The 15394-nt window shown below is 44.4% G+C and overlaps 1 protein-coding gene across 1 annotated transcript in view; it reads right to left on the bottom strand.

Moving 5' to 3' along the window:
- Window positions 1-14946, bottom strand: part of st6gal2a (ST6 beta-galactosamide alpha-2,6-sialyltranferase 2a) — a 33817-nt gene extending 18871 nt beyond the window's left edge. Inside the window, exons 1-3 of the mRNA XM_029529795.1 lie at window positions 14755-14946; window positions 1249-1305; window positions 121-1166 (exon numbers count right to left, since the gene is read on the bottom strand). Coding sequence (XP_029385655.1) covers window positions 121-1114 — 994 coding nt within the window. The 5' untranslated portion in view covers window positions 1115-1166; window positions 1249-1305; window positions 14755-14946. The remainder of the gene's footprint in view (window positions 1-120; window positions 1167-1248; window positions 1306-14754) is intronic.
- Window positions 14947-15394: the final 448 nt, after the last annotated feature.

Genomic DNA, 15394 nt, shown 5'->3' with positions numbered 1-15394 from the left:
TATCAAGCCAAGCAATGAACTGTTAAATGTTGGAATGGAGAACTTGGCAGAAGTTAGATGAAGATAAGTTATCTTCTGTCTTTAATTGTTGCCTTTACTCTGACTGATGCTCCTACTCACCGATCTCCTTGCCCAGTCCTGATCGTAGAATGGCACCGGCCGAGGTGACCACCGCGCAGGTCTTAAAGCTGCTCCGGTCCTGCTGTCTGTACAGTTGCTCCAGAGGAAGTGACGGCACGAGGCCCCCCCAGCCGAGCGAAGAGAAGGGCTGCTCCGTGCCGTCCACCGTCCTCAGCCGAGCCTGGGCTTTCATCTGACAGACCAGCTCCTTGGCGCTCTGAGCGGTCCTGCGATGCCCCTTGTAGGAAACGTGATGTTTGTTGGCGCTCACGTAGTCCTTCATGGCCCGCTGCAGCCGGGGACTTAGCATGTCGGCGGACACGCGGCCCCGCCACAACCGCTGCACCACAGAGGCTGACTTAGAGAAGTAATATTCCTCCACGTCAGAGGACTCACCTCTCCTCTCTGCTGCAGTCCTCATTCTGTTTCCCAACTCTTCCTCTTCATTGTCCCTCTCATCTTCCTCTTCTTGGCCCTCCTCCCCAACGTGAAGGTGTCTGGTGCCGACATTGTTCTGATACTCGGTTTGAGATGTTCTTTCACGACTCCGGACAGTGTCCGAGTGAGAACCCACATTCTCCGTGCCAAAAGAGGACCAAGCGGCCAGGCTCTGAGGGTCCAGGTAATCCTGTCGGCCGGCTTCCTGGCTACCGTAGATGGCGTAGGGAGCGCTGTTGGGGCTGTGGCTCACCTCCAGGCTGGACTCTGGGGTCATGGAGCTGGCAGAGGGCTCCGCCTCACCCCCAGGGTAGGTTGTAGTTAACGCCAAAGCCATTTCAGGCCTGGAGCCCATGACGGCGTGCTGTTGATGGGAGGCCTGTATGGAGGCAAGGCGACGTGTGTCGGGGTGCTGGGAGAGTAGAGAGCCAGCAGAGGTCAGGGGCTCGTCCACACGAGCATCCAGGATGTAAGACAGGAGGGCGAGGAAGAGGAGAACCCAGACCAGCATCCCCACCAGCACCATCCGCCGCCACTGCCTCATACTGGACTTCATCACCTCTCACTCACATACACGCCCGTTCAGGCCCAGAGGTCAGCTGGAGGGCCTGAAAAAGAGCAGAAAAACTCTGAATCTCCCGCTCAGGAGGACAAACATGGTCACAGCGGCAAAAGGTTTGAACCACTCACCTCGACTGATGCTTCTATTTTTTCATGTCCACGCAACCAACAGGATGCAACAGGGCCCTGAGAAGAAGAGGGCTACAAATTAGTGGGGTCAAGAGAGCAAATGCCTGTATGAGGCTGTGACATGCTGCAGGAAATGCCTCCTGCAGGGCAGAATTTGGCTGCTTTCCTCTCATAACAAAAAAAAAAAAAAAAATTGTTTTTGACACCAGGCCTGTTTAATAACTGGAATCAAATTTACATCTTCTCTCATATAACACACAGGAACTAAAAGGCCTTTAATTAATAAACAAATGAGGGATGTGGGTAACAATGTAATGCCGGCCTGGTCTGATGTGCACCAGTATAATGTGGCTGTTTGTCTCCACGTGGTTAAAAAAAGAAGGGTAAGGCATTTTTAAGCAGCTTATTATTATTATTGTGATAATGTGAGCCGAGCGAGAGGATGTGTGATCTCAGAGGTGTTTCTAAGTTTACTGCGCTAAAAAAAAGGTATTAAAAAGAGAAGTATAGCTGATTTTGGGGGTTTCATTGCGGAATTATGCAAATAAAAAAAATTGAGAATGTCTATTTCGCTTTTGGTTTGTAAAAATACTTTTGAGGGTTAAACTTGTGAATGACTTCTTCTGTTGTTTGCTGTCGTTCTGAGGATGTAGGTCAGGCTTAGATATAAGCTTCTTCAGCCACCACATTACACAGACTAATGACTTAGTCCACACTATGCCCTTTTGTATGTATTCTATTATGTATGATGACTGAATAAAATATGAACTTTTAAAAAGACACTTTGAACCATTTCTGTGTTTCACCGCCTAAATCGTCAGGATGCTTTTTTTTTGGTGCTTTATGATACATAATAATATTTAGACTTGTACTGTTGGTTAAATAACATTGTTTCAGACTTTTTATGGGCAAAAAGAATGAATTGGCAAATTAATGATCTAACGTTTGCATGCAGGTGTTAAATAGGCTATACAATAAAGTCTGAAACGAAACTAGTCTGCAGGCTCTATACATTTTATAAACGTAATCTATGACGGAGGGTAATCTGGAATCGATCCCATATTCAGTTTGTGAAATGACAACAACACCAAACAGACAGCCGGAGACATAAAGATCTATCTTCAGTGACAAGGAGCACTGGGAGACCTGCAGGCAGATGGTCGGGCCCCCACCAAAAGCCCTGATGTCAACAAAATGGAGTTAGTCTGGGATTACGTGATAAAACAGAGGACACCAAGACAGACCACAAACTAAATCTAATAAAGAGTCATCTTTTTTTTTTTAAAAAGGGGCCACCTCACTCTGCTTTAAAGGGGCTAAAAACGTGTGGATAGCACTGTGTATTCCCTAAAAAGGAGAAATAGAACCAATAACACAAATGAAAAATAGTAACAAATAATCAAAACAAGACATGTTTGCCCTTCTAACTTATTAGTTTGAGTTTTATTTGCTCCTACAGTCGGCTGTCACCACAGTAAGATCGTTGCTCCAGAGACGCTGCCTCATAAACCTGCTGGACTCATCTCAACACATGCGCTTCGGTGTGACACCTTAGTTTATTTCATTGCTGCGCCACAAGAACAAAAAACACTAGGCGCTTGAACATCATTATCAGCCTGATTTATTTTTGCTGCAGCTTTGATAATAATCCTGTGTACTAACACATTAGGTTCACTGATTCACTGAATGAAATAAACAGAAATGAAGGTGAAGAAATGAAGCATTAAATTGCCTCACATCAGAGGACTACAATCCTCTCATCCACACGTAATTATGAGTTTTGGTCTCCTGATGTGGGAGTATTTCTCTGGAGAACACGGCAGAGTGAGGCAGCAGCTCCTGAGTGTTGAGCCTACTCTAGTCCTAATTACAGCTTCCTGCGTCTGTAGCTGCCAGATCCTGCCGAGTGCAGCACAAGTGATTTCAGGTGGCTCTGTGTTTCCCCTCTTCCCCATTTAAACATCCAAGACCCCCACCCCAGCGCTCACCCAGGAGGGCAAAGCTCATCCGCTGACCCCAGGGTCAACCAGCAGGAAACAACTGGGACAGGGAGCAGAGACAGTATGGGAGAAAGAAAACACTGGATGGAATCTGAGAAAGACCCCCCCCCCCCCCCCAAAAAAAAAAAAAAAAAAAAAAAAAAAGCACATCTGCACAAACACAGGATCTGATTACTTTCTCTAAACTTGCAGCAGGTCCAGGCTCAGGCATTCAGGCCGTATAGTCAGGTGTGCCTGACAGTAATCCGCTGAGCAGCAGTTTGGGCATGTCTGTCGCACCTCCTTAGTTGGAAATTTACCATTTAACACCTGGAAATGACAACAGCACACCTACGAGACAAAAACAACCCTAAAAAAAAAACCCCAACAACAACCAGTACAGCACAAACACACACACACACACACACACAATGGCAACAATGCCATCTATATGCACCGCTGCTCCCTCCCAGGATTCTTGTCTGTATGTGTGCGTGCCCCGAAGCATGCGGTTCATGCGAGTGTGCAGTTATCTTGCCTCACCTGGCAGCAATCAGGATATGTGCTTCAGTCACTGTGAGTGAAACAACATGAATGTGTGGCACAGATGGAAAGTTGGGGGTGGACCACAGAGCCGGTTTTATGAGGCCGACACAAAGAAATGGTAGAGAAAGGGAAACACTGAAACGCTGCGTCTGCCAAACAGCAACGGACGACTAAATGGTGGGAGGGACAAGCAAAAAGGAGACAGCAAGATAATAACGCACAGATATTCTAAAGAGCAAAACCTGAACTGGAAGTCAACATAGGATTATGAAATGGTTGACACTTGTTCGAAAAGCAGATAATCTGGTCAGTCGACTTCGTCGGTGAAGGTAGTCGAAGCCGGCTGGTGAGATGGAGTACGGTCTGGGACAGTGGACCAGAATTTACAGCCAGCCAAATTCAGTTTTCACCACTGCTGATGGAATCTACACAAAAAAGAAATTATGACATGACAAGGCGGCTGAAGAAATTGGGACTAAAATAGAAAAGCAACCAAAAAGGGCTAAAGACTGGACTGCAGTTGTATTTATACCGACTGCTTGCGGTTTCACCACGAGACAATTGCCACATGATGTCCATGCCGCTACACTTCATAATTGGCTCACTCTTCCGATCAGAGCTGAAAAATTACTTTTCTTCACCTTCTGTGAGTCGCACAAAAGCCTATCTGGTTTGGTCGTTGGCGGTTATTTGCTCATGTTTTGTCTCGTTTCGTTGTAGGAAAGTAACGCAAACCGACACTTCAGCTCGTTTTTCTACAGAGCCGTAGGTGTCGTAGCTCCTTAATGAGACTGACATAAAAACTCTGCAAGCACTGGCCAGCGTCGAACTCAGAGCGAGCAGGTAAAAACAGAAACAAAGCAAACGGAGCGTCACAGCATTTCAGATGAAAAGAGGGAAGTGTTGAGTGTGAATAAGCCCTCCAATGATAACTTCATTGCGACCTTTCATGTGCCTTCTGTTATTGTGACATCTTGAGCCTGTTGTTCATTTCCGCAGTCCTTGACTGAATTTAATGTTAAACTTGTGACTCATTTGATTTTAACTACAGAGGGCAATTATCCCTATTTCTGCGTGTGCTCACACAGAAAAACTGCAGACTGATGGCAATGTCTTTGAAACATGATCGATGGAATGTAATATAAAAATATTGGATCTCTTGAAGCCGGCTAAACATTTAAAAAAAAAACAACAACTCCACAACAGAACCAGAGAAGAATAAAATATACGGTGTATTTATACATGTATTTCTCACATCCCTTGGATCCCAGCATGCCCTGCTGCTCCCCGCTGTAATATTCTCACTCTGTCCATAGCACAGGCATTGCCTGGAGGTGACTGTACTGGACTCCAGCCACTCTTTTGACTGCCAGGTAAGTACATGGCCAGCCCTTTAGGGGATACAGCCACACAGCATCAGAATGAAAATTGTTCAATGCACTTTACTGCACCCTGCTGAGGACTCGAGGTGTGCTGACCGTGCAATGAATACTTTAATCACAGCCAATGTGGAAAATTTCTCAAATAAGCGAAAAGAAATTTCAGCAGGATCTAACAATTCTGGCTTTGGCACACAGAAGTGAAAGACCCGCAGGATTTTTAAAGAAACATACTACAGACACAACTCAATGTCACAATACAGCTTAAATGTAAATGTGCAGCTTAGCTCACGGGAACACTGAGGCAGAAAATAGATGGAATCTCACCATTAGCAGATTGAGCCTGATTAGACTAAAGAGGTCTGTAGTGTTTCAATAAAAGTCATTATAGAATGAGGAACACAGAAATGATCTCATTGCATTTCTCCATTCTGCATGATGCCCAGCAAAGGGACGTGTCTCCCATAAAAAAAGAAATGACCACAAAGCTTGTTCCTCATGAAATATTGAGCAACCAAGAGTGGAGTTGTTCACCATGTATAAAAAAAAAAAAAAACCCTTTCCTTTAATATTCAAGCAGCTACTGGCAGCTATAAAGTAAAAGACCACTGTGAGGCTCAGAGAAAATCAGAAAATTCAAAGGGAACCAAGACAATGTCCACTAAGCATTTATGAGCCCACACGCCAACGTGTGAAAATTTATTTGTGAACTTAAAAAGTCATGACCGAATCTTCATCTGTTGTATCTTCCAGAAATGTGTGAATAAAGTGTTCTGTCTCAAATACAGATTGTGACACGCGTATAAAAAGATCTTCTACTGAAGTATTAGATGAGCGGGCACACATTTAGAAACAGGATGCAGTTTGAAATAGAAGTGGGTGCAGGGTGGGTGTATGCATCTTCACCCGTGGCACTACTGGGGCCCAGAGTTATTTATGAACCTCAGTGTGCGGCTGGGTGAATCTTTATTCTTCTTCTTCTTCCTCTGTTTATTTCAGTCGACTCAACCAAAATCATCCTCCAACTCAGGACATGAATATGAATCTGCATCTTAAAAAAAAAAAAAAAAAAACCCCATCTATGAAACATTCTGAAAATAGTAGAGAAGGAGGACACAAATACAAATTAATGGCGAAAGTGTTCTCCAAATGAACTCTCAGGTTCAGGTTTCAGAATCATTAAACTTCTAATACATGCAGTTTCCCCAAACGATGCATTTATAGTTACCTTCAGCTGACATGTCGGACAACTTAGCAAGCTCTGAGCAGACCTGAACTTTATCCAAAGTTCATCAAGGTGAAGACAGTAAAGACTTCTGAAGGGGGAGGTGGAGAGCAACATGTTCCATTTTAGGGCAGATTCGCATCACTTACCATAAATGTGTGCATTCTCAAGTCTGGTGTCTGGTCTTGTTTGACATTGTGCTCTCCAAGTGACGTTCTTGTTCATTACTGTACGTACTCACACGTTGTCGGTCCACAAAATGAGAGTTCAAGCTCAAATTTGTCAAATTCCACTTCAAGTGAGAAAATTCCAATTTTAGCCTGAAGTTTGAGGAAGTAACAGCTCCAACAGGAAGGCTTTGATCATGTTGTTTCCAATGAGGAGCTCATAAATTAATCTCCAGACGGCGAAGTGTCACCTTGTGAAGCAGCTTGGGGAAGATATAATCCCACCATTTCAACTGAGCTCACACAGGCACAACGATAATGAAAAATGTTGACTCTGGGAAAGTCAAGAATTCAGTTTACTTCAGGTTTTTGGGCTGTATGTGAAAACTTCCTGAAACTTCGATTCCTACATTTATAATATTACAGGTGGAATTCCAGTAAGAAAAGTCATTAATGCGGATGTGATGATACAGATATTGATCTCATTTTCTATTTTCTGTAACTGCCATAATATGAATCCACCAGACTTGGCCGATACAAGGTGTAATATGTCTCTGTACATCACGTACTGTGCCGTTTCCTCGTCTAAACTAGAGCTAGAAACTTGTGCAGTTACAGATGAGACGAAAAAGAAAACGAGACGCTACAAACAAGAACAAAGACCGACTCTGACAAGGACATCAGAAGTCACTTCAAGTCCTGAACTGAAGCGAGAAAATTGAGCTCAAACGAGAAGCATAATGGTAGACCAAATGAAGTGTGCCTCTATTTCCACACTTAATGAATCCAAAGCTGCAGGTCCGCCCTGCTTGAGCGCCACGAGGAAATGATTACCATGTTGGACATCAGACATCGCCCTGTGTAATTATACCGCCAACGTCCAAGCTTTCCAAAAGGGTTCACTGCACTTCATCACATCTTGAAACCCTAAAGTGCAGCTGTTAAGAATAGCTGGTAGACTAAATGGCTGGCTACCTAACTCCGTATAAATGAGTGGCTAAAAATAGGACAAGGGGTGACGCTAAAGCAAGAGTCCTGTTGGGTGACACAATCAAGTGGAATTGTTTTCATCTCCCTTTTAGCTCTGCCATCGCTGCCGTTTCTGAGGTGGACAGGGCTGATGATCTACAGTGGGCTTGTGTAAATCTGTAGACATCTAACATGACGGATGAAAGAGTTATTACCCTCCTTGCAAGCCAAATCTATAAACGTCCAGGGGTTAAACCCTCCCTGTGTAGCCTGCCCTAATTCTCCAGCTGCTCCAACATGATCACATAATGAAAGGCTTCCTCCTCCCTTCACTTCCACTTCTACTGCTCACCTTCTTTCCTTCCCCCACATCTGCCACATGATGTGACCTACATTCAGCTTCGGTGCAGCGTATGCAGATGTAAGTACAGACAGCTTCTGCGTCTCTGTGCGTTTGCTCCGAAGCCATTCATTTTAGAGATTACACCCAACCCACAAAAAGGAGCAAAGTTAATATTGCATCCGCTGCTGCACCTCAGACGTGTGCGGTTACTGTACTACCGTTCTGCTTGCCAGCCGTTGTGTGGAAATGTGACTTACTACCAGCAGTAAATCAGCCGCCTCCTCAGCACTGGCACCTAGCATGTGGAGCTGAGAACACACTGCAGGCGATACAGCTCATTCCAGCCATCCGACTGCCTGCCAATCACAGAGAGCAGGCATGCAAGAGCATGACCGCATGCACGCATATAATTGCGCTGTCAAGCACAGGCCAACTTTGAAACCCGGAGTAAAGCGTGCATTTTAGCCACAGATGGAACGAAACTTTGGTCGCATTCCAGTTTCTTCTAATACACAAGAAGGCTAAATGGAGAACCTCTTCTTTAAAATAGAATAAAAAAAAAAATAATTAAAAAAAATCAACTTACTCTACTTGAATGAAATGCAAGTAAGTTTGAGGGGCATTACGAGAGCTGAAGGTCCTCTTTTCTTTTTTGGAAAGTGCGTTGCATATGAGAAGCGCTATACAAACTTCACATTATTCCAATCATGCTTCAGGTACTGGGAAAGGTAAACATGGTTATTTAATGAAATCACATATTTGTATAACTAAGTGTGAATAAAAGCTGCAAAACGGCCTCAAGTTTAAACAGACCTGACTGATGGCTGAGGAGGAACTGATATGAACCGTGAGCTCTTTCATTGCAGTTCTATCAGGTGCACCTTAATACTCTCAAGTGTTTTCTTGTAAATAACGTTTTTTTTTTTTTTTTGCCTCCATTGTAAGACAAAAATGTCAAGCGAGCGAGGGACAGAGAGAAAGAAAACATCAAACCATGTATTTCATTTTTCCAATTTGTGAAATGATCAAAGAAAAATTGGTGGGAGCCGATTCAGACTGGTGAGCGGCAGTTGATGATGGTTTCGTGCTGCTCCAACACCAGGTCCACCAAGGTCAAACCAGAAAGTCCTAACTCCATTAAAAACCGATCCCGCTGAGGAAGATTAGGACCGTCCTGTCCCCCCGCTATCCTCCTCACAGCAATGATTATATCAGCTGAGCGACCACAACAACAACCAAAAAAAAAAAAAATGTCTATTTTTGCAAAGGTATGGAAAGGTGCTCATTAATCTTACTCTAAAGAAGCACCACATCCAATAATGACCGAGAGCTGCAGGGAGGTGGATGTCTCTCACACATACCTGTCACAGGCCATCTGCTATCGAAAATTCACACCTAATCCTCAGTGCAGAGAGGAGACAACAGGGTCTGCATCCTGCCTCTCTGTACCCACACACGGATGGCTGAGCGCAGACATCCAAACCACAACACCGAGCTGGCACCAAGACGCGCACACAAACTCGAACAAGGTCACCGCACTACCAATTAGTCCCTCTCTTTCTATCAGAACACCGTGTTAAGTGTCCATGCGCCTTGTAATTACCAGAGCAGTGGACGTGTTTCATTTAAAAGCAGGACTACCGACACAGCTCTTGCTAGAAAACAAGCCTCTGACTCATTCAGAGTGAGTAACGGACAAGAGAAAGTCATCGGCTATCACGCATCCACCGGCTCCTCGACATCTAAACAGGAGGCAGACTTAAAAGTTTGCAACCAACAACACGCTGCCTAAAGCACTTTGATAATTACAGTCAAAAACAAAAGACGCTAATGTTTAGTTGAAAGGGAAGCGCCACTTTAGGAAGAAAGTACGAACGAGGAGGACTGCGGAGAGTTGATTCATTCTGACCTTCTAAGCACACCTCATTCTGATAAATCACACGGGGCAGCGGTTACTGATGACAGGCTTTCACGGTGCACAGAGACCTCTCGAATACACCCTGCCAACGGCAAGGTCCTATGAAGGAAATGTAGCTCTGCACCTCACATTATGGTCCATAAATACAGCTGGGAGTGCTGAAGTCCGGGGGGGGGGTCATTTGATGTGAGAAGGTAGAGAAAGTCCACTTAAGGTTAATTTCACCAGCCACTCTGCCTGCTGTAAAAAAGATTTAACAATGCTCAAAGCGGCAGACGCTATGACTGGTTGACCTCTCACTCCTACAGTCGATCACAATCCATTTGTTTCTGAGAATAGAAATTTTCAGGCTCATCCATGACAGAGGAAGACAAACGCAGAGTGAGATTACCCCAAGAGGTAAAATCAGCAGCGCTTTTCAAAGATCTTACATGTTAGCACACCTGCTAATGCTTTCTTTAAAAAAATAAATAAATGAATAAAACAAATAAATACTTGAAATTGGGATTCATTCATATCACTATTTCGCACACCAGCTGTTGTATTTGTGTGTGTGTGGGGGGGGGGGACAAAATGTTTTACTGACCACCAAAAAAGCTCCCTAATCTGCAGCTCTACAGTAATTTTCAGACCGCTTAACCTCCGTAATCTGTTTGAACTCAGACACTTAGTTCTAAACACGGGCTGAGATTAGCAGCCCATCAGAGATTTATAGCCCAACCATGAAAGCGACGCCACAATAAGCTGCTCCAACATCCTGTGTCTCTTTTTAAGAGGATACAACAAGTACAGCTCTATACATCAGGAAGGACTGCCTAAACAACCCCCCCGCCAGGAAGTTTACTCTATTCAGAGGACAGATAACTGTCCTGGACATCCATGTGTTTCTCATGGACCGTCCCTCCCTCTGAGACACACACACTCGGCCAGGAGTGAGCAGCACAGCTGGTCTTGATGACTCCAGCGCTGCTGCCTTTGAAGGCTGAGCTCAGATAACTGCTGCTCTGGTCAGTCAGTGCGCATCTGAAATTACACCTCCACCTTCCCAGAGCGCCCTACCCATGCTGTCCCCGTCCACCTCTGCACTGAATCTCAGCGTATACAGTCCGGAAGAGACAGAAAAGAAAGGAAAAAATAGAAACTTTACCTCCAGTTGCTGAATTTCTTCAGGATTTACTAAAACGAAGGGCAGCATGGCAGCATTGAGGTTAGCGTTGTTGGCCCAGAACAATAAGGTCGTGGGTTTGGTTCTTCCCGTGTCTGCGTGGGTTTCCTCCCATCGTCCAAAGACATCATGTTTGGGTTAACTGCTGACTCTAAATTGTCTGTAGATCTGAGTGTGAGTGGTTGTTGGTCTCTGTCTATCTCTGTGTGTTGACCCTGTGATGGACTGGTGACCAGAGTGACCCCCATCCCAGAAAGAGATAAGCGGTGGAAGACGAATGAATGATGACTAAAGAGAAGGCCTATCGACCCAAAAGCCAATCCCTGCCATTTCACAAGTGATGCTGAATTTTGATTCTATGAAAGGGGCTAGTTTGTGGTCTTGAACCTCCCCTCAGCGCTGTAAGGAGATTCAACTTTGTTTTCATGTCTAACTTTAAAGCTCTCACCAGCCTCATAGCTTTGTGTCTGGCTTTAGCAGGTTTCAGTTCAACAAAATAAATAAATAAATAAAGCTTTAAAAACTCTCCTTACACCATCTTCTCAACACCAAACAGCAAACAGCCACAGTTAGAGATGATCTGGTGAACATAGAGGCACATTTAACAGTTTAAGAGTTTGATATTTCCCTCTGGAGGTGGAGGAGAGTGAAAACAGAGCTAAAAGACACTGAATCAACTGCCAAGTGACGAGAGACGTGACACCAAATCAGTGCCAAGCTGCATCACAATTTATAGATGTGTAAATGAAGCAAGAGGAACCGAAATAACTTTGCCCAGTTAACTTAAAAAGATAATATGTCAATGTTGCTCACAAATTGGCAGTCCCCCCGCAGTGTATGTTGATATCTTCGAATTTCATTCTTAGAATAAACAATATGATCTTATGGTAAAATCAGCATCGCTGTCTTGATCAGCTGTAATGATATCCAAAAAAAAAAAAAAATTGTTCTCTAATTGCACTAATGAACAAATCAATCATCGCTTCTGCCTTTCAGAGACAGACAGGAAGTCTGAGTAACTTTATGCAGCAAAGAAAAGCTTCCTTCAACATTAACTTCAGAATCTATTTTCCCTTTTCCCCAGACAGACAACGCTGCTGGATCAGGTTCAAAGATTGAAGGAAGCTTTATTGTCATACCAACAACATATGCATGCACATGAGGGGGGTACGAAATTGAGAACTGAGGCCCGGTCAAGCCAAGAGCAACTAAGAAGAAGAAGAAAAGAAAATACATTATAAATATAAATATTAACACACAAGTGTGCCTTGGGAATACAAAGTAGTGTGTTTCAGGTCTGGGTCCAGGTTTATTCTCACTTCCACACAGATGAGAAGCGTTTACTCCTCCTGATGGACCACAATGCAACACGGAAGGAGGCATCCTCTAAATACCAACACACCATCACAACCATTTGAGACAAAAACCTATAAGTGTATATCATCTGTTTTTTATCAGGAATTAAATTCACACAGAACATCAATATATTCTTTCTCTTGACTTTTGCCTCCATCTGATTTTCCCTCCCTCTTCCACATAAATCCTTTCCCCTTATCTGAACTTGCACCGGTCCAACGCCAGCAACAGCGATCGATTCTTGAGTTCACCTCAAACTCAAGTGGTCGGCACCGACAGCCATCATGCACTTCATCTGTTAGTATTTTTAGAACCGCAGCATCTTCTCACTGCCGTTCTGTACCTTTAAAATCAGTTCAGCACTCTGACTACCTCGTTTGCTTGCACAGGAAGAAGTGTGCAACAAAGTGTGAATGAAATAATCACACTGGTTTCGCAGCACTGACTATTGTTTTATCTCGTTGCTGATGGGTGTCCACATGCACAGCTGGGTCTGAGGAACTCCACGATAAAATGAGATTTAAAAAAAAAAAAAAATACAAATGAAACTTGTACTTTTTTTATATTGCGCTTTAATTCTGCATCAAAAAGAAGTTTTAAATGTCTTTTTTTCTTTCAGCTTATCTTTTATTTTCCTTCAAATTTTTGAGAAATCTTCAGAGAAACCTTTGGCTCAGCAAAAGCAGTACTGATGAGCTTGATTATAAATATGGAGGAAAGCGCGTGAGAAAAAGATTCGGGTCAACTCTACAGCGCGCCGCTATAGTAGGACAGATCTATGCAAAGACAAACTCCTCTCGGGGGGCGGGCGCTATTCGTGAATTTCCAGCTGCAGAGGCGAAGAGGTGCCAGCCAGTGTGTGGTTGTAATGAGATACTTATGTGCAAAAGCCACAATGAAGATGTTCCCTGAGAGTCACAACCTTTTCTCACACTGGTCTCATTTATGTACACTTACACCGTTAAAAAAAACGCCCATAGCTGATTTACACTTAAAAGAAAAAGGTTGATGGTGTATCTTTAGTTTTATTTTTTAAGTGCATGTTTCCGTCTGAGCTGCTGTAGTTTAAAAGCCCTCTGGACTAAAAAAAAAAACAAAAAAAAAAAAAAAAAAACCTTCTCTGCATCACAAACCTCTCAAAAGCTTTGAAAACCAGAAAGCACATAATTATTCAGCAGCTGCACACACAAACAAAATGACACTTTTTGATGCAATGTCACGTTAACCTAGAGAGATGTTTCCTATTTGTTCCCGGCGCTGTTTATGCTGCACAGGAAAGACAACAGCGAGCGCGGGGCCTTTCTTTGATTAAAGTGGAAGACTGCAGGAGTGTGTATTCCTGCTGTCGACCTCCAACACTTCTGTTGAAGGTGATGCTGTCACGTGATTTGGTGACATTGACAAAAACCCTCACAGCTCAGAGTGAAACTTTTTTTTTTTTTTTGGAGGGGGGGGGGGCTGATCAGACAACCTCACACTCCAAAACCATAGCCGTCACACTCACGTACGCAAAAACACTTTCTCACTTGGGTGCTGTGCTCTACTTCAAAGTGCGCTCGCTTACCTTGGCACACTCGTGTTGTTGACACCTTTTGTGTTTAATTTGGGGAACTAGTTAGAAAGCTGAGATGTGGCCTGTCTGGTTGTTACTACTCAATCTGCTGCAGGATGAGGAGCAGGACGGTTGGTTGGAGGGGGGGTGGTGGGGTTCTTCAGCACAGTAGTGCAAAAAAATAACCATATTTCAACCATCAGCCTCAACGTCAAAAGAAGATCACGACTACGGGCGACATCTGACCTTTCTGCATCACCGCCACCAGCAGCAGCACCCCTCAGCGAAAGTCACTGTGATATGTCTGGATTGTGCAGGATGGGGCTGAAAAGGAAACACGGTGGTGCCATCATCAGATGGTTCTCTTTGCCTGCAGCTGCTTTCTCTGCCTGGGTTTCCTGTTTTGACGGCGAACCTCACCATGTGTGAGTCTGTTTAACAATGACTGAGGGGTCAAGGGACCAGCAGAGTCCTGGACCTCCGTGTGTGTAGGCCCCGCTTCACCGTCAAGAAAGCTGATTTATTTTAATGATATTTCAGCCTTTTTTGTTTTCTGTAAATCAAACTCATCGGCCCCGCTCTGCACCGTGAACCCAAACAATTCATTTCTCCGTGCAGACGTTGAGGATCCGCGCTTTGTCTCAGTGATGATCGCGGTAAAGTAACGAAGACAAAGGACTTTCCTGGCTGCATTTCCAGCCTGATTTTTTTTTTTTTTTAAACAAAACAAAACAACAACCCCCCCCCCCCCAAAAAAAAGCACAAACCGGACCGGTGTCCGGCGGACATCGTGCCTGCGGACCCTCCCCTCATTGCCGGATCCTCGTCCGGCACAAAGCAGCGCTCCGGAGCGCCAGGCGCACATTTTGTGTGGAAATCCTGCAGAAAGGAGAAACAAAAGCCTTACCTAAAAACCGGACCGGTCCTCCGGGGAGGAGGATGCTGCCGGTGCTGCCGGGGCCCGGCGGTCCATTTCGGCTCCCGTCCGTCCGCCTTGGTGCTCAGCAGGCATGCAGCTCCGTCGGGCTCCGAGCAGAGATCCACTTCTACAGACGGAGGAGCGGAGGGCTGAGCTGTCTGTCACATTGTTGCTGGCCCTTTTTCCTCTCATCCACATCAGAAGAGGAGGGGAGGAGTCAGAGAGGGGAGGTTTTTACTTACTTATTTATTTATTTTCCTCCGGCTTGTGTTGGCCTGGAAGGATCGAGGAAAGGAAGGAAGGGAGGAAGGAGAGGAGGGAGGAAAGGTATTAGCATTGACATTCACATCTTTTTTATTGTTGGAGAAGGAGGGAGGGAAGGAAGGAAAGAAGGAGGTAAGGAGAGGAGGGAGGAAAGGTATTGGTACTTACTGATATTTTCTTGACAGTTGTATAAGGAAAGAAGGTAGGTAGGAAATAAGGAAGGATGGAAAGGCAGGGGCTTCCCGAACTTCTCAGCTGCCCCCCCCCAAAAAAAAAAAAAAAAAAAAACCTCAAACATCTGAATCTAAAAATGATTTTTTATTCAAGGTAAATGTGTTGATTATGTTTCGCTGTTTCCTTTTAT

The sequence above is a fragment of the Echeneis naucrates genome, chromosome 21, assembly GCF_900963305.1.
Source record: "Echeneis naucrates chromosome 21, fEcheNa1.1, whole genome shotgun sequence".
Classification (NCBI taxonomy): domain Eukaryota; kingdom Metazoa; phylum Chordata; class Actinopteri; order Carangiformes; family Echeneidae; genus Echeneis; species Echeneis naucrates.
This window is presented reverse-complemented; position numbering and strand designations above follow the sequence as displayed.